Source organism: Cryptomeria japonica, chromosome 8 (genome assembly GCF_030272615.1).
Source record: "Cryptomeria japonica chromosome 8, Sugi_1.0, whole genome shotgun sequence".
Taxonomy (NCBI): Eukaryota; Viridiplantae; Streptophyta; class Pinopsida; order Cupressales; family Cupressaceae; genus Cryptomeria; species Cryptomeria japonica.
This window is the reverse complement of record NC_081412.1, coordinates 457,992,658-458,017,929: the sequence shown is the minus strand read 5'-3', so window position 1 is coordinate 458,017,929 and position 25,272 is coordinate 457,992,658. Positions and strand designations below refer to the sequence as shown.

General features: G+C 32.8%; 1 protein-coding gene across 1 annotated transcript; it reads right to left on the bottom strand.

Moving 5' to 3' along the window:
• Positions 1 to 2,636: 2,636 nt before the first annotated feature.
• Positions 2,637 to 3,301, bottom strand: LOC131061701 (uncharacterized). Its single transcript, XM_057995517.2, has 2 exons — positions 3,146 to 3,301; positions 2,637 to 2,966 (listed from the first exon to the last, which is right to left on the bottom strand). Exons 1-2 carry the CDS (start codon positions 3,225 to 3,227, stop codon positions 2,725 to 2,727), a joined length of 324 nt encoding a protein of 107 aa, XP_057851500.2. The 5' UTR covers positions 3,228 to 3,301; the 3' UTR covers positions 2,637 to 2,724.
• Between the last annotated feature and the right edge of the window lie 21,971 nt (positions 3,302 to 25,272).

Below are 25,272 nucleotides of genomic sequence, written 5' to 3'. Positions count from 1 at the left end.
TATTCATAGAGCGATGGCTTGGTAATATTCTTGTTTTGCTGTCTAGATATTTTGGCATTCGATTTATATTGCTATAAGTATAAAAGTGAAGATTCTTCCGCTCATGTGTGAAGATTAGAAATTTGTAAAGATGAAAAATCCTGATAACATTATTGTAATTTATTGATATCTGTGGCTGTGCCCTTTCATTTATTTATTAGTTCCTGCAAGATTACTTATGCATTCATTATGGTGCTAAATATCTATTAGTTATTGTACTTGACAATCAATTAGTATTTCAAAATTTTCAAATTAAAATAATTTTTTATTTTTTCAAAAGTAGACATGCACAATTTTTAACAAAAATATTTTAAAACATGATTTATTTCTCATCTCATTGATCTACATTAATTTTATTAGACATAAAATTTAATTTGTAATAAACAAGTTGTTTGGTGTTAATTAAAAATTTAATTAAATTACTAATTTATTTATAATTAAATAATTAGCAATTATGGTTATAGCTGCAGCTTCATAGTTTGAGATAATTTTGTAATTATATTAATTCCTTTAAAAGCTTACCAGCTTCATAATTTGTTTAGAAAATAATTTTTTAATGATATTAATTTTCTTTTTAAAGAAGTTGAATTATTATTATTAATATAATGTTTAATAATGTTTTTTTTTTTTTTGTATTTTTTAGATACAAATAAAATAAAATTAGAAAAAATTAAAAAAATGAAATCTATTGAAAGTAAAAAGCCAATTTGCAATTCATTGACTTATTTGATTTCACTCCTCTCTCTATAAATTAATAATAATTAGATTTATAAAAAATATTATTATTTATATTTCAAATGATTTTTTATAGTATATTTCAAATGATTTTTTATAGTATTTAGTATTTATTGTAATGGTGATAATTTTGTTTGTAAAGTGATTGGTTCATTTAAAACACATCACCCTAGAAAAATCTCATGGTTTTAGGTTTTCCACCTTCTAACTTTATTTTTTATTTTCATTGAATTGAATTGCGTATTATAAAAATTTTCTAATGAATTTTTAATTTTAGTTGAATTATGGATAAAAATTTAAGACATTCAAAATTAATTGTAATAAATTTATTGTAATTGCTAATCTTAAACTAATATTCATTAACAACAATATTTATATAATGTAGTAACACTCATTTTAAACAACTAAAATTAAATCTTTTCAACTACAAGAGTATTTTAATTAAAAGTTTCTAATATTCATTTTCAAATATTAAAAAGGAATTTCAATATATTAAATTAAAATTTGATAACACTAACTTCTCTCCTCTCCCTTCTTCTCCCTCTCTACCTATCTCTCTCTATCTCTCCCCCTCTCTCTCTACATCCTTCTATCCCTTTCTCTCTATCCTTTTATCATATTGCTGCATATCCCTCTATATCTATCTATCTCTTCCATTCTCTCTCTCTCTCTCTCCTCTCTATTTCTCTATTTCTCTATATATTTGTCTCCCTCTTCCTCTCCCTCTATATTTATCTCTATTTCTATTTACTATAAGCTAATCATACTAATGGCACGAACTATAATCTAATCATACTAATGGCACGAACTATAAACTAATCATACTAATGGCACGAACTATAAACTAATCATACTAATGGCAGAACTAATACTAATGGCACGAACTATAAACTAATCACACTAATGGCAGGAACGAATTTGACGCTTTGCGTCCTTGTTAAACAAGAGAAAATGATATGTAGAAAGATTATTTTTATTTATTTTTAAAAGTTTTATATGAGCTATTCTTTTTAATATTTTTATGCATAGGTGAAAGGAAAATATATATTGTATATAAAGATAGAATAGAGATTTCAAAAGATATTGGATTGATATTTATTAAAATAAATTAATATATGAAATGTTGCAGTTATTGTTCTTAAATAAATTTTTTATGATCATCACATAAAATATTTTTATGTAAATTTTACCATCTCTATTCTCTTAAATACTATTAAATTTTTTCTATAATTATGGAAGGACATAAGTCGTAGTTTGAATGAAATATACTATCATATGTTTAGAAAACTACATTTTATAAATTCTTTTGACAAGAATATAATCATAAATTATAGTTTTAATACTTTTAATTAAAATTCTTTTTAATATATACATATGCTTTTAGAGAAAAAAATGTTCATTCATTTATAATACCTATATGTTTATTTATATGAAAACTATTTGTTAATAATTTTGTCTATAGAAAAAAGAAAACCGTTTTAAAATATTGTACACAAATGTATATGTATAGAAAAATTTGCATTAATAAAAAATAAACATTACATTACTTTGACTTAAATTTATATACTTACTTATAAGCGCAAGAGTTTTAATGAAACGGTAGAAGGGAGAAAGACACAAGTTTTCAAAAGATATTATATTAATATTCATCAGAATAAATTAATATTTATTATGTTGCTAAAAGAAGTCTACACTTATTGTTCTTATGTGAATTGTGCGTTAAAATTCTAATGATGATGATCAAGTAATTAAACTATACCTTTAACATAGTGTATAAAAATAATGCATCTGTATAATATTGGATACTATTAAAACCTCTGTTAATAAATTTATTAATAGAAAAGGAAAACTGCTTTAAAATGTTGGGCACAACAAATATATATGTATATTAAAATTTGCTTGAATAAATAAAAAGGTTACAATATTTTTGACCTAAAAATATATTCCTGCTTATAAGACCAGGAGTTTTATTCTCGTATGATAGAAGAAGAAAGAAATAAGAAACAGAAACGGTCCTGTTCTAACAGTGAAACATGCAGGTCCATGTTTCCTCCATTTGCATTTTCCAAAAAGAGCGTGTTCCCCATCAATGCAAACCTCGTTGCATTGATCAGAATTGATGCATATCCCCATATATCTTGCGCTCCATTTTCTGCACACAGCTTTGTTGTCTCCCTCAGACACTTCTATTCCTGTTACAAATAATCAAAGTATTTCAGAACTTTTGTTGAAATTATCGTCGGTATCAACAAACAAAATCTATCTATAAAGCTACAAAATAGCAGCACCAGGGAGAGAAAAAGCATCAACAAACAAAGTCCATCTATAAAACTACAAAATATTGAAATAAAAGAAGGGAAACGTATAATACCAGCAGCAGAAGCAGAAGCAAACGTCGCTGTGAGCAACAATAGAAACACCAGGCAGGCATATATGCTCTCGCTCTTGGCCATCTCGTGAATTACAAATATTCAAACGCAATGTATTCTATGATGGTGTTACTTAAAATATAACAGCAATATGTTTGAGTTTATTCAATCTTTGACGAGTTACAAATTTATAGCTGTGGAAGAATAACAGTGTTTCTATAAAATAGCTACATATTTTGACAGCAAATGGGATACGATTGACAACAAACTGGAGATGGTTGATAAATATCTAAAACAGATCTAGATTTATTATTGATTCCTATTCAAACTCTAACTGAGAACATGTCAATGTGGATTGAGGGAGCCTTCTTTTAATGTGGGAGATGAGCTCAGAGGTTGGCGGAGTGGAGAAGATGAGATATTGTGAAATGAAAGAGGAGGCTTTGGATTTGGATGAGGGAAACTACACAAATATTGACAACTTTGCTCGATCGATTGACAACGAGCGCACACCTTATAACTGGGGGTCTTTCTAACATCTCTGGTTTCTCTATGTAGGTTATAAAAATAAGTTATAATATTTCATAGTCCACATGAATACTATTGGAAGAAGAGAATTTAAAAGACGATAATTTTTATGATTCATTTTCATTTATATGGAAGATAAAATAATTTTAAACATTGATTTTAAATAATATGAATCAAAATTTATATTAATCTGGTATAAAATTAATTATTTATAAGAAAAGAAAATGAAACTCAAAACTATTTCAATCCATCTAATCATTAAAAATGATTTCAAAACTATTAAAAAAAATATATTAAAACATAATAAGGATGGCACACTAGAACATAGAGGTTTGAATTGTATTTCAAATATAAACGTAGAGATTTGAATTGCATTGAAAAATAAACATAACATAATATTCACAAAAGTAGTCATAGAGGAAATCTAAATCAAAATTATAAAATAAAATAAATTATCTATTTAGAGAGTTCTCACTATATCAATTGAAAAAATGTAGATCTTAGATTGTGTTGCCTAACACATGACTTGCACATATGATATTTTATTTCATATTGAACCATTCAATGACAATATGTATTTAGGAGATAATTCTCTACAAGAAGTGTTGGGGAAATAAAAATTAAAAATCTTGAAGGACTATATTGGAAATGTATTATTCGTCCTCAAATTAATGAATAATATTCTTTCATATTCCTAACTTACTAGACAAAACAAGTCCTTAGTGAGAATTTGGAGTTTTTATGAGGCTCGGTATTGTAGTGGCTTCTCCTCCCTATTCTTCTTTCGATAGTTTTCATGATTTTAAATTACTAAATGGGTATGTCCTCCTCTAAGCTTTGTTAAAATCAATATAGATGGAGCTTCAAAAGACAATCCTATAAATACATGGAGGTATTTGTCATGACCATAAAGGCAAAGTTAAGTTTTAATATTTTGGTAGTCTTGGTGTTGCTTCTAATAACTTTGATGAAGCTATGGCCATTTATCAAACCCTTTAAGAAGCTAATGTACATTATATTTCCTATATTATTCTACAATTTGACTCTACATTTTTTGTTGATCATTTTAGGAATAAATATTCCTCATATATCTAGTCATGGAAATTGAATGAATATTAGAAAGATATCGACATACTCATTCAAAGATCCAATGGTGTTTAATGAAGCCATACTAGAAGGGAAGGAATCAAGTTGCTAATTTTTTGCTAGATAGATTAATGTTTGGTAGTTTATATTTATTATTGAGTTATTTTTTACCAAGCATCTATATGCATGGTGGATACCTAATTATGGATTTTCTAGTTTCTATGTAAGTGGACATAGTGCATATCGAAAGTTTCTATTATGGAAGGACATGCATTAGTGGTATGGAATGTTTTGTTTGCAACGTGCTAAGGACGTGGAAAGTTGTTTTTGTAAGAACCACTTGACAACCTAGGTGGAGGGGATGGCTTTGGAAACTATGGGTGCCTACCTTTTAAACATGAACTCTATAAATATGTTGGTGCCTTAGTTTTTTTTGTGAGACACTTTGGTTATTTTCTAATATGTAGTTATGCTGCTAGAATTACTCTAAAATTATCGATTGTTATAATTACTCCTAAATAGTATTAGCTTCATGAATTATATAGTAGTTTTTGTTGAAAAGAACATATGAGACAAATTTGAGTAAGTTTGATGATGATGAATATGTGAGATATGTGTGTGGAATTCAGAAGTGAGTATATGAAACTTGATGTAAGAATGATGATGTGAGCAGTGTCAGATGATATTGTAGTGCAAAAGTGACAGTGGATGTAGATGCAGTGATCTGGAAGATCTAGTGGTCCGGATATTTCAATAAGGTCAGAGATTGTGCTATAAAAATGACTGTAATAAGCATATTGAGATGTTCTTGTTCATACAATTCTTTTCTTCAAAGTTGTGAATTTATATCTAGCATTGTTGCAGTTAGCTTTAAGTTTGCAAGTCCTCTTTTGTATCTTGCCCCATGAAGAGTTAGCCTTGGTCTACAAATTTAGAGCAGTGAGATCCCTTTTCTATAAATAATTTAATATAGTGGATCATTTATGTGAACATGTGCTCACCACAGTTTTGCCTAGTTTAGTTTTTTCATGTATAAATATCGGATTTCTTGTGTTAGTGTTTATGATGACTTTGCTTAATGCTTCGTAATGTGTATATCTTGAATAAGGTTGTTAATTGTTAGATTGAGGCCCATAATTAAGTTTAATGTTGATTCACCACTCCCTCTTAGCATCCAGTGTGTGCTCAATAATTGGTATCCGAGCAAGGTTTCTCTTGAGTAAGCTTAACTGCTTGAGGTAGATCTAGAGTCTTCAACACTATGTTTGAAGAAGAGCCAAATGATATGGATGCTTTAGATCAAGGTGATTAGGATTATGTTGAAGGAGCTATTGATATGGAAGGAGAACTAAGATCTGCATTAGCTGATCTAGATGAGTGTAGAGACAAAAATAAGAAGGCACTTGAGAAGATTACCTTCGTAAGGGGATTATTGGACAAAGGAAAGAAGGCTATTGATGAATATGATATGTAGCTTTATGAGAAGACTAAAGAATGTTCCAAATTAGAAGAGGAAGTGATAAATTAGAAGAAGGAACTCAAAGATGCTAAAGATCAGATTAGAAGTCTGAAAGGTGAAAAAGACATACGAGAATCTATCTTGCAGTTTTAGAATAATGGAGAGTTTGGTGAATGCTCAAAGATCAATGAAGGGAAAGACAAAGGAGTGAATAATTATACTGAGGATAAGAATATTTTCATGCCTAATCAGAATTTTTAGAAGTCTTTGATTGACTAGAGACCTCCTCATGTTTCTTCCAAGTACATATCTTTCAAAGAAAATTATTTTTCATGTAATCAAGTAGGACACAAAGCAAGTAGATGTAGGAATCAGACAAATAATTATTCTTTCAATGAAAATTATCATTATTGGAATAAGTTTATGCACAAGGCTAGTGAGTGTAGAAGTTTAATGAACATGAATATAAGTGTCTAGTATTTTAGTAGATGTTGTTATCTTTGCAATGAATATGGGCACAAACTTGTTGAATGTAGGATGAAAAAGAATTTCAGAAGAAATGTGAATGGGAGTATGATACATAATCTAGTCTAGTATGCTATAATTGTAATATTGTTGGTATTACAAATTTTTGTAAAAGCAGTAAATGAAGGAATTCCAGTCTCGAGAATGTGCTAAAATTTAAAGGAAAAGGAAATACATTATGGGTAAAGAAATCAGAAGAGAAGATTGAAGGAAGTGTTGAAGGTGGCTCAACATCTGTTGTGGATGAAGTTCCCTCTTTCAGTAATTGACTCATACAACAAGCCCTGAGGGGGAGCTTTAATAAGAACATATTTCGACCCCTCTTAGTTTGATGTTGGGTTTCCTCTTAGAATGGTGGATCTGTGTGGTAATTTTTTGGAGGTTTTGAGCATACCTTGTGGTCTAGATGTAATTCTTGAAGGTTCAAAAAACAATGTATCAGCTTTTTGAAAACCCAATTTGCGAGTATTTATTTTGACGATTACAATCATTTGTGCACTTGCAAATTTGGAAAGCAAAGGAGAATGAAGGATTGAATTCAAGTGAAAGTGTGTGATGAAGGATTACAAAGCAGTGATTTGGCAAAATGGAAAAAAAATGTAAGCATCAATTATGAACCAAGACTTGAGTATGAGTTGAAACCTTTCATTTTGTGGGATATAAATGTAGTTGGAACTTTTTTCTGGAGATGATGATCATGTTATTCATAAGGAAGATTTTTGTTAGTATATTACTATTGTTCTAGAGGAATATGATCATGGAGAGATTAGGGCATTTAGGCACAATAATTTGGTTGATAGTTTGTAGAGGTTGAAAAGTGAATTTAGTAGCCTAGGGTACAAGGGTTTGGATACATGGAATTATTTTATGATGTTCGGTGATGAATAAATTATCAAAATTATTCTTAAAAAAATTCATGATGAATATATTTGTCTTGATAAACCATACAGGATTTTGAAGGAAACTTTTTAAAGTTGTGATAGGGTTATGTGTGACCAAAGAAGTGGTGATGTTGATACTTGTAAAGAATGTTGAAGTGCATCATTTGACTAGAGTAATTTTGGATGGATGAGTTGTTAGAATCAAGGAACATTGAGAGGAGGGGTGAATCAGTGTTCTGTAATTTAAAACATTCTTAATCTGTCCTTTAAACCACTTGATGCAATGAATGAAATTAAAGTATGGAAACACAAAGAAAATAATAATAAAACCATAACATGAGGATTTCTTTTGTGGAAATGCCATTAAGGGAAAAACCATGGTGGGATTCAAAACCACAATATTAGTATACTCTATTAGAAGTATAAAAATATTACATAAGGGTAATGCACATGCATTCAAGCGCACTACCTAGAGCTCACTACTCAATTACAAGCAAGGGCTACAACCTTGAAAGGCTCAATACCTTACAAAATGATTACATATAATAATTGGAATGTTTGAACTAATAAACAACATCTACAAATGCCTGAAACAGTTCTTGCTAAGCACGAAACACCCTATTTTGCACCAATGCTCTGTTATGATATTCTATTGTACTTCAAAGCACAAATCCTTCAACTACACACATGAAAATACGCACAATTACTCATACACACCACACATAACCATTGATCTTCCAAATGATCAAATCAATTAGTCTTATATATTTGCAACCTCAAATTTGGTCTTCATCAAGTCGGCCCAAAGATGCATAACATGTAACATGAAACATGTTACCTAAGTTGGCTCAATCCAATCCAAAAACAACTAAGCAGACCAAAGTAGAATGTCCACCACTTCACACATGTCATCTCAACAACCTCAAACACACAAACAACTGCCAAAATCTAATAAACAACATCTATAAATGCCTGAAATAGTTCTTGCTAAGCACGAAACACCCTATTTTGCACCACTGCTCTGTTATGATATTCTATTGTACTTCAAAGCACAAATCCTTCAACTACACACATGAAAATATGCACAATTACTCATACACACCACAAATAACCATTGATCTTCCAAATGATCAAATCAATTAGTCTTATATATTTGCAACCTCAAATTTGGTCTTCATCAAGTCGGCCCAAAGATGCATAACATGTAACATGAAACATGTTACCTAAGTTGGCTCAATCCAATCCAAAAACAACTAAGCAGACCAAAACAGAATGTCCACCACTTCACACATGTCATCTCAACAACCTCGAACACACAAACAACTACCAAAATCACTTTGCATGATCTGCACATAGAATCTTCACACGTTATTGCCACAAAATATTGTTCTACTAGAAAACTATCTACCGGATCTTCCAACTTACTCAATTCACAACACTGGAGGCCATAAACCTAGAATAAGGCATATTGCACATCCACAACCATAAATACTCAACACAACTGAGTTGTTAACCACAATACTGCACACTCTTCTAGATGACTTTTTCTTCTCACTGGACTTCACTGGACCTCAATCAATCTTCCGATATGAATGAGTCATGAACTATGGATTGGATATCTAATTAAAGTTCCAATCAATGACAACATGAGTGTCTCACCAACAATCTCCCCCTTTGGCATTGATGGAAACACTCAGTAAAAAATGACTAATTGTCGGAACAAAACCAAGATATATATACTGCAACAAGAATATAACTGTCAGAATCTAAAGAATCAAAGGATAAAAAATCTCCCCTAAGATCAACATTTTTTACTTCTATACACTCCCCCTTTGACATCAATGGAAAAGTTATGGTTCTAGAAATAAAAAATGTTATTTACATATGAACACAGTCCTTAGACACTCACAAAAAAATGAAGATATCAGTTGTATTGATTATTTTGGGCTGATGGTAAAATACATGTTACATTTTTAGCAAACCAACTTTACAATGAACATTATTAATTCTAATGGTATAAATAAGTTGGATCAGTAATGTAATGGTGGGTGATACATGTTGTTGAGATAGTAAGGTATGCTATGCTAATGTTATCTAAAGCTGAGATAGAATAGAGATCTAGAAGTCATTTAGAGCAATCAGATGAGTGCTTGAATAATGATCTCTTATCTGCATTTGTTAGATACTTTTTCTCATTGTAGTTCAATCTATTTCTCATATTGTATTTGGACAATTGTTTCTATATCTTGACCTGAAGAAGTGATCTTTAGTTGTGCAAGTCCTTCATTTGAATCTTGCTTTAGTTTGTGCACCTTAGTCTGCATGTCTCGAGTAGTGTGTATACATACATACATGTATGTATGTATGTATGTATGTATGTATGTATGTGTATGTGTGTGTGTGTGTGTATGTATATATGTATGTACATATATATTATATATATGCATGCACAGACACACATATAGATATACATATACATATATATATACATACATATATATAGATGTATATGTATGTATATATATATGTATATATATGTATATATATACATATGCATATGTATATATATGTATATATATACATATACATATACATATAAATACATATACATATATATATGTATATGTATTTATATGTATATGTGTGTGTGTATATATATATATATATACATACTATGTAGGAGAAAAAGTGACACTAAGCAAACATGCCCTAGTCTCACTTTCAATTGCACACTTGTGGAATACGAAAGAGCCTAGAGGTATCTCACAATTGGCTACTTCTTCTTGTGGAAGAGAGAGCCACGGGCTACCTATTAGGATTTCTATTCCTTTGTTGCAATTGAAAGATGAAATGATGCAAGTTCAATTCCTAACCCCAAAGTGCAAGTATGAACTAATAACAAGATTGCAGAATTGAACTTAAACAATGGAAAGCTATAAACACAAGGACAAGACAAGAATGCAAATGTGTACCCAGAGTTAAAATCTGAGTGAAAATGTTTGGGACGGGGGCGCGAGTGCCACTGTCTTGATCCTGCCCCTGAAACTGCTCCGAAAACTGCTATTTTGCAACCTGAAAAGCTATCAAAAATGCTGAAAATTGCTGTCTGACAGAGGGACCAGGGTGCCTAGCGCCCCTATCTTGGCAAGACCAGGGCGCCCCATGCCCTTGTCCTGGTCTTTTGCTCTGCAACTTGGTGTGGAGTGCTATCTCGGTTTGCTTCTTCCGGATCTGCAACTTGCGGCGTCGTTCGAATCTCGAAACCTGCACTTGTATCTGAAAAGGTGTGGTGGGCGGCTATATAGGGTTTTGCCTTAGTCAAACCCCCACTTTGGTGATTTCCACCTCCACGAATAGCCAAGTTGTATTGTAAAAGTAATGTGTGTGCAGACCTTGTGTGTGTGCAAGATCCTAAAATGCAAGTAAGCAAACTAGAGCAACCTAGAAAGTAAACCCTAATTGCTTGTACATGATAATGTAAATGCTCCAAATCAAGATGCAAAGTGATCTAAAGCATGAATAAAAATGATATAATGAGCCTTATGCAAAGACATGAAAACAACATGAAATCATACCCAACCCCAAGGGAGGGGTACAAGCCAATCTTCAGTCGGTAATCCCCTATTGCTCTTCAATGTCTTCCAAGCCCTAAATGGATGAATGAAATTGATAAATTCTTGATAGATGGATGTTTAATGTTGTTGAAGTCTTCAAAGATCTACTGTTTCGCTGTATATGAGGTTCCTTGAAAGCCAAAAACCCCAATCCTTTCAAATGAAGAAAGAGAGCTCTTATATATGAAACCCTAGGTCTTAATTTCAACTTTTGGCCAACCTAGAGATTGAATCTCCTGCCAATTTCTTGGGGTTAAGATTTATTTTATGATTGGATTGTGCTCCCAAAATTTCGGGAAAAATGTCCGGGACCGTGTGCACTCTGGGCGCCATGGTCCTGACAACTTTTCACCAAATTTTCAGGGCCGTCGGATATGATTTTTTTAGAGAGAATCCCGAAGTTACAGGTGATTTCGAGATGTTTTGACCCCCGAAATCAAGCCCCCAAGTTCAAAATAGGACCTAATTAGGGTTTTTGATTAAATGATGTTTTGGAGGAATAAAATGAAAAGGGCACACTTTAATGAAAGGGCCCAACTTTATGATGTGGAAGATGATGAAATAGAACCTTAGACCTAATTAATTTGATTAATTAAGTGCTAAAGGGGAAATGCAATGCAAAATACAAAATGTGCCAAGGCGGGTGCTAAACTAGGTGTGAAATTGTACCACCCTAGCAAGTGCGTACAATTTACGATGCTACATTTAGCCCCCACTTTAGCGGTCATATGAACACTACGTGCATATGCAAGCTAAAGTACAGAAAAGTAAACATTATTTGAAAAAGGATATATCCATAAGTTGTCGGATGAAGCCCCCAGTGGTATCTGCAGTACTCAGTTAAGAACCACAACCTACAAAACCACATGTTAGATCCCAAAATCACCTAATGCTTACTAAGGAAGGTGATGAAAATTCAAGGGTAGCTATATGCCCCCCCTTTTTCGGCTTGCTAATTTTAGTGAGTTGAAATAGGGTATCATGTTTACCACTTCAACTTGTTAAAGAATATTGATGACAAATGCTCACAAGAAGATTTGATATGAGATCAAAAACTAATGCAGAATCATTTGGTAAGAAAGAGGACTAAATCTCAATTCCAACTCAACAAAGAGTGTGAGGATTTGAGAGTTCTCTAACACAAGATGAAGGATGTAAATGGAAACAACATGCAAAGAGAAGAAAAGAAAGGAAAAAAGCATGAATACACACATTGGTGATCCATGAAAAGAATAGTGAGAGAGAAAACATGGACTTCTCGCCCCTAGATCTTGTCTAGGTGATCCATGGGAAAGAGGACATGGAAAACTAGCCCCTAGAGTCTATCTAGGTGATCCATGTAAGGGAGGAGAGTGAGAAAGTCTAGCCTTATGCCGCTAGTTCCACTCAACCTTGTGCATGTGTGTGTAAGGGAGGTTAGAAGCACCTCATAGGAGTCTATGCCCGAGTATGCTACAACCTGTATATGTATAGTACAAAAGCGTGACATCTCGCTCTAAGAGTCTGTGCTTTGGTTCCGAGAATAATCACCTTGCATAAAAGAAAAATGAAGACATCTCACTCTAAGAGTCTGTGCTCTGGTTCCAAGAATGACCCATTGCTCAAAAAGTGTGTATGTTTATGTCATAAGAAAAGTAGAACAAGGATACCTACCTTCATCACAAAAGAAGATACCCCAAAAATGCAATAATGTCATAGATCCAAGCAAGAGAGTTTTGCACTCTTTAAGCAAGGATACGATAGTTGAAAAGGGATATCTTGTAGTATGTGTAAAGGAGATCCTTAGAGGAGAAGAGATCTTTGTACAAAAGACACCTATCCCTGAGAGGAATTGTCTTAGACAAATATAACATCTTCTAGAATAAGACAAAGAAGAGAATAAGAATGCAATACTTCCTTCTTTTGCGATGTGAAAGTGATTCTTAATGAAGGATGACGCTCTTTTTAACCCAATTGGGAGAGTGAATTCATTATGGATGTATTTTACCAAGTGCAAAAGAGGTTGTAGTCAAGGACTTACACCTCTTGTAAGAGAGAATCCTTGAACAAACAACAACAAATGCATACAAGGAATAACATCAAGTAATAAAGCTCACACCATCCACGAAATAGGAAAAAGTGGATCCTTAGATAAAAATAAGGAAAGATCATTGCCTCCCAAGGATAAGGACAATGAGAAGGACTTACACAATCTTCTAGGGAGAGATTTAGACATAAGCAAAATGTACTACATACTCACATGAGTTCATGCAAGCAAGACATTAGTGTATGTAAAATGCTCCTCACAAGAAGTGGGTAGGATAAGAAAGAGAATATCTTCTCCCATATCTAGGAAAAGAGGATTCTAAAGAAAAGATGATCAATATTTCCACACTATTACCCCAAAGGGAAATTTTAACCATAAAAAGAAGAGATGTATGAAATCACTCTTGTCCCCATAGGAACAAGAGATAACATAGAATATTAGGCTATTATGTTGCTTCAAAAATATGATTGCACTTGAAATTGTACCATCATGAATGACAATGAGCCCCCAGTAACTGAGCTACCAATGTCACATAATGATGAGCAACATAATAGCCATTAATGTTATTTAAAGACATGATAGACTGAATGAGGTATTTGAATATAACATGCTAAATGCTCAACTATAAGGGAGATCAAAAACATGTATAAAATTGAAGAAGAAAAGTCACAAGAAATCTTAGAAGAGGGATGAGTGTAATTTATTAGAGCCTTATCCCTAGGGGAAAGGACTTTATGATGGATAGGAGATAGAGATTCATAAGTGGAATTAGAAATTTGAGGGGATTCATAAAGAGATTTGTTCATCGCCAAGATTTCCTTATGAGGGGAATGGGAGTTGATAGAAGTAGAAGATGATTTAGTTGAAGTGAGATCATCATCACTACTAAATATAGCATTCACATTGAGAGATGGTCTTTTAGATGCTTTGGTGGGCTTAGAAAGATTATAGCCAAGTCCAAATGAATATTCATGCATGTTATGTTCTAAAGGAACTTTAATTCCTTGTTCATTTGTGCCACAACCATTTCCACTATAGCCACTTTTAGCCAAAATATGAAAACCATGACCATAACGATTAGCCATTTCAGAAAGAGAAGGTGGTTTTTCATAAGACAAAGAATCAAATCCTTCAGAATTAGAGGTGTGAGGAGAAGAAGTTTGAGAAGCAGCCACAAAATTATTGTTCATAAGCTCAGGTGAGATTGATTGATTTTTAGTTTCTTCCTTAGATTTTCCCTTCTCAATCTTAGGCACTCTATATTCTCCTATAAAAGTAGGGTTAAAGTCTAAAGATCCCCAATCGTCTTCTGCGAGAACCTTCTCAGGATCAAAAGCCTTTTCATGTGTAGATTCAGGTTGAGAAGAATCTTCTTCAGGAACTTTAGGCTCATCCAAAGAATTTTGACTATCAGAGGATGATGATTTGTTCATAGGTATCTTGTTTAAAGAGTCATCATTAGAAGAGGAAGATTTAGAAGAACTCCCTTTCGAAGTAGATGTTTGCAAACAAGCCTGAAGATTAGTATCACCTATCAAGGTATATGTCTTATTGTTATAAATAAATTTAGCTTGTCTATGCAATGTAGAGGGGACAACTTGCATACAGTGAATCCAAGGTCTCCCTAATAACAAGTTGTATGTTAGATTTCCCGACATAACATGGATAGGAGTAGGCAAAGTAACAGGTCCCACTGTGATGGGTAAGGTGATAATACCTAATGAAGACTTAGCCACATTATCAAAGCCTCGAATGGGACGAGAGTCAGGCTCAATAAGGGATGTATCCACATTCATCTTATGCAATAGATTAATGCTACACACATTAAGGCTAGAGCCATTATCTACCAATGTTTGTCTTATAGCAGTGTCATTTATGATAACAACAATCATCAAGGGATCATATTGATGTTGAATTTCACTAGTAGGCAATTCATCTTGAGTAAACACAATTTGAGCTTTAGGATTCATCACAGAGTTAACCAAAGATACTATATTACTAGATGTATTAGGTGGAGGAACATTCAAATCTTTCAAGGCATCTTGTAACATTCCATGATGAACGGAAGAAGTTTGGATCAAATCCCAAAGGGATATCTTAGCAGGGGTAGCTTTAAGTTGTCCTATGAGATCATATTCTTTATCAAGAACTTGTGAAATACGAGGAGCTTGAGGAAGAATAGGTTGGGAAGGAGGAAGTGAAGTTGGGATAAGTGGAGGAGGATTAGGTTGCCTATTGTTTCTTGTGTTATAGGTATGCGCAACCGCATTATAACTCTCTCTAGTCAGTTGCTTAGCATACTCATAAGGGCTCTTAGTAGAATAACCTCCTTGCACAGTAATAATAGGTTTCTTAGGAGTGCAAAAAGAATCATTAGCATAACCAACTTGAACCACTAAGATAGGCTTATTTAAAGGTTGAGAATTTTGAGGACAAGCACCTTGGACAGTGAAGAGAGGTTTGTTAGGTGTTTCATTCACATGTATCAAATTGATTGAGGATGGTTTAGAGGAATGAACAAAAGTATTGAAAGAATTATTGATAGTCTTCTCTTGCACTAAAATCTTATCATGGATTGAATCAATTTTAGGAGAGAGACAAGGGGTAGGCATTGATGTTCTAGTAGGAAAAGTAATACTAGGAAAGGTCATATCATCCTCTATCATCAAAGGATCTACATGGGGAATAAACTCTCTAGGAGAAGGATCAACATTACTCTCTAAAGTCTCACTTTTGAGAGGGAGATATTTGAAAGAGATGTTAACCATCTTGCTTTGAACTAGGGGATCCTTATGAGTAGAACCAAGTTGAGGAGAGGGAGATGCTTTATTTTTAGAGGGAGAATAATTGAGATTCAAGGAAGGTGAGAGACTATCAAGGGAGTTTTCAATCTTGATTTCATCCCCTTTGGCTAGGGTTCTCTCATGGGGTAGAGAATAATCTACACCTTCTTCTAATGGTTCATCCCAAATAGTAAGGTTGTTGAAAGGAATGTTTGAAGTATTGTTTATTTCAGGAGAGAAGATAACATTGTTTATTAATTCCTCATCCTTAGGAGGGAGAGCATCAATAGATGTGTTAAACTCATCCTTTTTCCTCAAAATATGTTCAATATGATCTTTAGGGGAGAGAGAATTAAGGAAATTGCTTATTATTTCATCTTCTTTCTCTAAGGGATGCTTATGGGTAAGACAAACTTTAGGAGAAGGGTAAGCATTTATCATTAATTCATCATCTCTAGTGGGAATTTTGTTGGAAAAGGAAATGCCATCACTAGGAAATGTAGGGATAATGTCATCTTCTTTCACAAAAGGATCCTCATGAAGGGAGTGTTTTTTAGGAGGAACATGAACATATTTCTCCAAAGATTCATGCTTAGGAAGGAGATCTTTGAAAGAAGTGTTCATAACCTCTTGTTGCACTAACATGCCCCCATTGGAAGGACCAACTTTAGGAGAAAATAAGTCAATGTCCATAAATACCTTTTCACTTAGAGAGGCATCATGTAGGGAAGGTGAAGTAACATTAAGAAAGGTGTTTATGATATCATACTCTTCCTCTAGGATAGCTAAATAGGAAGGGCACATTTTAGGAGAGTTGTCAAGATCACTCTTAAAGTCTTCATCCTTAGAGCATGGGAGAGTCTCAAAGGGATTGGTAGCAACTCTTTTAGGCACTAAAATGTTGTTATAGATGGGGGGAGGTTCTTTAGGAGGAGGAAAAATTGAAATAAGGGAAGCTAACCCACTATCACATCTATGAAATGAATGCATCATGACAACAATTTTCCTCTTTCAAATGATACCACATGCAAAATAGAAGGAAATGTTTAATTTTAACCAATGCAAGCACTTAGAATGTAGATTTAGAAAATGAAATTTATGATTCAAATGAGTTCCTAAATCAGATTTGAAATTATTGATCCAATTAAGCTATCCACAAGTTCGACTTTGAATTGAAAAATTAGGGTTTTAGCAAAAATTTCCTCTAAATTTTTTGAATCTTGCAAGAAATAAAAACTTGTAAATACAAATTTGAATTTGAAATAGCATAAACACTCAAATTTGAAAACATAAATCAGAATTAGAGAAGATTGGAGTTCACGTCGGGTTCACCAAAATGTGTAGGAGAAAAAGTGACACTAAGCAAACATGCCCTAGTCTCACTTTCAATTACACACTTGTGGAATACGAAAGAGCCTAGAGGTATCTCACAATTGGCTACTTCTTCTTGTGGAAGAGAGAGCCACAGGCTACATATTAGGATTTCTATTCCTTTGTTGCAATTGAAAGATGAAATGATGCAAGTTCAATTCCTAACCCCAAAGTGCAAGTATGAACTAATAACAAGATTGCAGAATTGAACTTAAACAATGGAAATCTGTAAACACAAGGACAAGATAAGAATGTAAATGCATACCCAGAGTTAAAATCTGAGTGAAAATTTTCGGGACGGGGGCGCAGGCGCCACTGTCCTGATTCTGCCCCTGAAACTGCTCCAGAAACTGCTATTTTGCAACCTGAAAAGCTGTCAAAAATGCTAAAAATTGCTATTTGACAGAGGGACCAGGGCGCCCAGCGCCCCTATCCTGGCAGGACTAGGGCGCCCCACGCCCCTATCCTGGTCTTTTCCTCTGCAACTTGGTGTGGAGTGCTGTCTCGGTTTGCTTCTTTCGGATCTGCAACTTGCGGCGTCGTCCGAATCTCGAAACCTGCACTTGTATCTGAAAAGGTGTGGTGGGTGGCTATATAGGGTTTTGCCTTAGTCAAACCCCCGCTTTGGTGATTTCCACCTCCATGAATAGCCAAGTTGTATTGTAAAAGTAATGTGTGTGCAGACCTTGTGTGTGCAAGATCCTAAAATGCAAGTAAGCAAACTAGAGCAACCTAGAAAGTAAACCCTAATTGCTTGTAAATGATAATGTAAATGCTCCAAATCAAGATGCAAAGTGATCTAAAGCATGAATACAAATGATATAATGATGCTTATGCAAAGACATGAAAACAACATGAAATCATACCCAACTCCAAGGGAGGGGTACAAGCCAATCTTCAGTCGATAATCCCCTATTGCTCTTCAATGTCTTCCAAGCCCTAAATGGATGAATGAAATTGATAAATGCTTGATAGATGGATGTTTAATGTTGTTGAAGTCTTCAAAGATCTGCTCTTTCATTGTATATGAGGTTCCTTGAAAGCCAAAAATCCCGATCCTTTCAAATGAAGAAAGAGAGCTCTTATATATGAAACCCTAGGTCTTAATTTCAACTTTTGGCCGACCTAGAGATTGAATCTCCCACCAATTTCTTGGGGTTAAGATTTATTTTATGATTGGATTGTGCTCCCAAAATTTCGAGAAAAATGTCCGGGACCGTGTGCACTCCGGGCGCCATGGTCTTGACAACTTTTCACCAAATTTTTAGGGCCGTCGGATATGATGATTTTAGGTAGAATCCCGAAGTTACAGGTGATTTCAAGATGTTTTGACCCCCGAAATCAAGCCCCCAAGTTCAAAATAGGACATAATTAGGGTTTTTGATTAAATGATGTATTGGAGGAATAAAATGAAAAGGGCACACTTTAATGAAAGGGCCCAACTTTATGATGTGGAAAATGATGAAATAGAACCTTAGACCTAATTAATTTGATTAATTAAGTGCTAAAGGGGAAATGCAATGCAAAATACAAAATGCGCCAAGGTGGGTGCTAAACTAGGTGTGAAATTGTACCACCCTAGCAAGTGTGTACAATTTACGACGCTACACATACATACATATATATATACACATACATATATATATACATATACATACATACATACATACATACATACATACATAAATACATATATATAGTGAGTTTGATTTTCATTGTGGTTTTTCCTAGTAATTCCCTCTCAGAATTATCTGTTGGGGAGACCAATCAATTACTCTTTGCCATAGAATTGTAGGGGTTGGTAGAGAGACAACAGGGATAGTGTTCAACAAAAAATACACAGTAAAACATTATGAAACAAAATGAAACCACTAGATATCATAGTTATAGACCTAAATTCAAAAAATTAAAGAATTTTAACCTTCATAAATTTTTTTTATATGATTTGAAGTAGACATTACTCTTTAAAAATGGCGTTTACTGTTAAAATACTAGTTATTGAAGGAGATAGAAAAATAAATTCAATTTTATTACAATATTTCGATAATATATATTTAGAATCTCTAGACAAAATGTGGAAAATTTTCATCATCTTCAAATCTTCATGGTTTAGCAACTATAGGTGACAGGAAGTGAAGATTTAGTTCAAAATATTCATTTCAATGTCATGTTTGTCCAAAATGTGTGTCCCATTATTGTGAGATTACCTATCATATGTGTGTGTGTGTGTGTATGTGTGCGTGTGTATACATACATACATGGATATATATGTGTATGTATACATATATATGCATACATATATATGTATATGTATATATGTATCTATGTATACATGTATATATATATATACATATACATATATACATACATATATACATATACATATACATATACATATACATATATATATATATATGTATATACATATATATATATATAGATACATACAGATACATACATATATATATGTATGTATCTATATATATATATATATATATATATATATATATATATATATATATATATATATATATATGTACATACATATATATACATATACATATATATATACATATCAGATGTGTCCCATTATTGTGTCCCATTATTGTGAGATTACCTATCATATGTGTGTGTGTGTGTATGTGTGTGTGTATACATACATACATGGATATATATGTGTATGTATACATATATATGCATACATATATATGTACATGTATATATGTATCTATGTATATATGTATATGTATATACATATATATATATACATATACATAGACATATATGTATACATATACATATATGTATATGTATACATACATGTATATGTATATACATATATGTATATATACATGTATATGTATATACATATATGTATATATACATATACATATATGTATATACATATATGTATATATACATATACATGTATGTATACATATACATATATGTATACATATACATATATGTATATGTATATATATATGTATATGTATATGTATATGTATATATATACACACACACACCTATATACATATATACATATACATATATATATGTATATATGTATACACACGTGTGCACACAAACACACACATACACACACATACACATATGCACATATATACATACATATATGTATGTATATATACACACATACACTCATTAGAGGAAGATGAACTGGGAGAAGAATATGATATGATGGGGAGATGTCAAGAGATGTACTAATCACTTTATCATTATTAATAACATCACATTAGTTAATACCCCTAGATCAATCGAGTATATATTGGGATGATGTAGTAGTGAAGTCACTAACAAGAGACACAAAAGACATATTGTATGCAGGAAAAATGGGTTGATAAATCTCAATATATGAAAATATTGCTAAATACTAGTCTACACACACACACAGGACTTCTTGGTGCAAGCTATGGAGTAACCAAGTATTACTCAATTTCCCAAGGTGGGTCCCATGGTTCTCTATCTCACAATGTCCCTCAAACCAATGTTTTTGCTCTCAGATCACTGACAAAAATGGTTTAGGGATGGCAAATGCAAGAACGAGGGATGTTTTGATATATTTTATAATGAAATGCATCCTAAGCTATGCATGATTCTAGAAATGAAATAAACTAGATGATAAGATGACAAAGTTAGTATGAATACTATTCTAACATGATATATTTAGTCTATGATTGAGCTAAATGATAAAGAAAGTATTCTAAACATGCATATTTAGACTAATTTCTATTCTAAAGAGAGGCTAAATGATGAGCATAAAAAATGATATATGAGAGCTTGAATGTATTTGAGCATAAGTGTGATACTACAAATTTGGAGGATGATCAAAATGGAGGAATGAGAGCTCTATTTATAGCAAAAATAGGGCAATGGATAGTCAGGATTGAATGGTTTAATCAAGGGTTGAGTTTGGAAGTTGGGGATCCATGTTTGCAATTGTCACCAATGAAATGGTGACAAGTGTCAACATAGGGTTGGGTTGAGATTAGGGGTTGGAGGCATTCAATGCTTGAGAAGACCTTATGGTTATCTTAGAGATAAGGGTTAAGCTTAAGTTAGGCTTACCCAATGGATTAAGAGTTAATCCAAGGATAAATCTTTGTGCAAATGATTAAGAGATAATCATGGTCAAAGCATTAAAGGCTTGATGAGACCCTTGGGTTGGGTGAAGGTTGAGTTAAAACAAATTCTTTAACCATGTAAGAGGGTTTGAGTTAACCATTAATGGTTATTGAAGACTTTGGGGAATTAAGTGGTTGAGGGCTTGAAGCCTTTAATGGTTATCAAAGACTTTGAGGATTTAAGTGGTTGGAGGCTTGAAGCCTTTAATGGTTATCAAAGACTTTGAGGTTTTGAGAAGTGACCTCTCTTTTGCTTAGGGATGTGACAAAGTTTAGAATGATGGGTTAGGCTAATTAGAAGTGATTAGAAGATTCTATAAGGGATTAGAAAGGGGTTTGGGATTTTGCAAGTTGATGGAGGGATAATAGGATTTAATTGAAAAAAAGTGATTTAATTCAATTTGGTTGCAATTTGGAGAAATTAAATAAATTAGATTTATTCAATTTAGAATAACTATTTAATTAAATTTGAATTTAATTAAAAGTGGATAGGGGGGATTTAATTGAATAAAATGATTTATTCATTAAATGGTATAGTGAATTTAATTTAAATAAATTGAGTAATTTACTTAATTAAATAGAGGAATGTGGGTAATTTAATTAAATTGGATTTAATTAAATAGAGAAATGAACATAAAATATTCATTTAGGAATATGGTCATTTTTATATGTCTACACATATCATTGGAAATAAATTGTAGTGAGATAGTGAACTTGTAAGCAAGAGAAGAAATATAAAAGTTTATAATTGTAAATGAAATAGATAATTGATCTCAAAATGAAAAAAAAAGAACCTCTAAAACTATAAAACCTAATGTGATTTTGAAGGGTGGGTGAATGATAAGGAATAGAATGAAGAATGAAAACTTAATTAGATGATGAATTTAATTAAAAGTAGAAATTATTTATAAAAATATGATACAGTTATAAATGTAATATGCAAATCTAAAAACACTAGTAAGTAATATGAATAAGAAACCCAATTTACAAAGACTAGGTCATAATAATTAATCACATAAGAATAAATCAACGTAGAGGAAAGTTAAATAGCTAGACACTATTGAATGATTGACAATCGACACTCTTACTAAAAATAAGGAGGATAAAGTGGCCTAGATTTGTCACAAAAAAATAATATAATAAATAAATATTTCTCGATATGTTGATCTATGGCCTCAATAGATATGATATCTTATATTGATAATTGCCTTTGTTCTTATACTAATTTTGTACTTGCAAAAGATATTTTATGGGTTGGTATATTATCATGACTAGGCACTATTCATTCTTCCACATTCTTGGTATATTTCTAGATAATTCTCCTTTTATCATTTAAAACTGATGGCTTTTAGAAATACCTTTGACATCTTGTTATACAACCAAGCTCTAACTATCTTTCATTTAGATCAACTTTTTGATATTGTAAACCAGATCAAGGACGATAGACAAATGCTTATGATGAATATTTATTGTTCTTTTTAGCTCACCAAATCTACATGTTTCACCATTAGTTAGTCTTTAAACGTTTTAAGATGATAAAATGATTATAATGAATACAATAAATATGTCTAAATAATACATATCCTATGAATTCATGAAAATGTTCGTTTAGACAATAGTGGGTAAGGAAAGGTAAACTGGAGCATCTGACCAATCCTAAATATTTAATTATTATTTTATGACAAGACAAATTTGCACTTGCAAGGACATCCTAATGATCACGTACCCATCGTGAACTAAATAAATGAGAGCCAAATTGGAGTGTATAATGCTAAATGAATACAAATGCATGCAAGAATGTGACAAGTAGATAGCTAGGTCAAATGAAGAGAGATAAATGCACATAAGAATAATATATATCTATATGCATAGAGGTCTATGAGGTTAGTGGCTACGTAAATGAGACTGAGATTTCATGCATGACCATGTTGTTTGAGTGATGAGGACCGTGACTGGCCTTACCCTGCTAATCAGTTTATGTGATGCGACATTGGATCATGTGTTGCGGGAGTCAGATATTGTTGTCCAATGCCATCTGAACCAGCTGAAAATGAGGTGGAGGGAACCATCAACAAGGAGGATTGAATTTCTCTTTATTACTATGTTCATTTCTTTTTAGGGTTGTGTTTGTTGTTTTCGGTTGGTTTGTCTTGCTTAGTAGCTGAGTATCTTTCTATTATTGTTAAGTAATTTTCCACCATTTCATTCTCTTCTTTGTAAGTGTGGAGACTCTTTCCACTTTATGTGCTGCGGGAGTCGGATATTGTTGTTCGTTCTGCCAGAAGGAGAATAAGAAGTATTGAAGTTCTCTTTACTAGTCCTTCTCTACTGTGTTCTTTTCTTCTCTGGGTTCTATTTGCTATTTTCTGTTGTTTTGTTGTTTTGTCTTGCGTAGTGGTTGTGCGTTTTTCTGTTACTGTTCAGTACATTTCGATGATCTATAGCTTTGCTTTGTAAGGGTGGAAGCCTTTTTTCTGTTTATATATAAAAATATTTGATTTTAATGGATATAAAGACTCTTCATTTGCTCATATCTCATATCTCATGTTAATCTTGTGAGAGAAATATACTTAATTCTCTAATAGACTTTAATAATTAATTCTCCAATAGACTCGTCTCAATTAAATACTTCATTATGCTTGAGGTGGTAGGCAAAGTTTACTATTATGATAAATTTGCTCATATCTCATATCTCATGTTAATCTTGTGAGAGAAAAATACTTAATTCTCTAATAGACTTTTCTCAATTAAATAGTTTATTATGCTTGAGGAGGTAGGCAAAGTTTACTATTATGATAAATAATTGAATATGATGCGAAGTTTCAGATCTGATACTCTTTTCTCTAGCTCTTGATTTTGATGATAAATCATAGAAAGTATGATTCAAAACATTGACAAGAAAAAAGAATGCACAGTTATAAATTAGAAGCTCAATTCACATCAACATGGAAGGCAGGCAAAATTCGAATGGGAGTTTGAGCAGGAACTTGGGCATGCAACTTGCTCCTTTGATCACGATAAATTTGCAAGGGAATGTTGTGGGTGTGAGTTCTAAAGGACAACAAGCGGGACAAGGCAGTCAAAAGATAGGAGACGGTCAGGATGAAGGCTCGATTTCTAAAGATGGGGACCCACAAAATGGGGGGATTCTAGATGATCCTAGGAGGGGTTCTCATGAAAGGAGGGTCGGGTTGCTGACAAACCTTGGTCCTCCCTCTTTGGTGTTAAAATTGGTGGTAAGTCAGTGTTCCCTCCTGTTAGTAATATTTCAAAGTCGGCTTCTAGGTGTTTTGCGATTGTTGTCCCTGATCGGGTGATAGATCATAACATCTCTATTACGGCTCTATCATTAGTTGGTAAGTTCATGGGCCCTAGGCCTAATATTGATTTGGTTAGATCTTTTGCCAAGAAGAAATGGCGCTTGAAAGGTCAGATTGAAATAACGGCTATGCCAAAAGGCTTTTTCTCCTTTTTCTTTTCTTGTGAAGAAGATTTGTTTGATTTTCTTTGTGGAGGCCCTTGGGTTATTATGAAGACCTCTTTGGCTTTTGAAGCGTTGGTCTCCCAATCTAGATCTGAATGATGATATTTTTGCTTTTACCCCTATTTGGGTCAGAGTGCCTAGCTTTCCCTTAGAATTATGGCATGAGGATGTGTTTAAGGGTCTGGCCATCTCCTTTGGGGAACTCTTATCTGTTGACCCAATGACGA

Excerpts from the sequence above, each read along its gene's own strand:
- LOC131061701 (XM_057995517.2), bottom strand. The coding sequence starts at position 3,227 with ATGGCCAAGAGCGAGAGCATATATGCCTGCCTGGTGTTTCTATTGTTG. Across the intron at positions 2,967-3,145 it reads TGCTTCTGCTTCTGCTGCTG|GAATAGAAGTGTCTGAGGGA; the intron begins GTATTATACGTT and ends TATTTGTAACAG.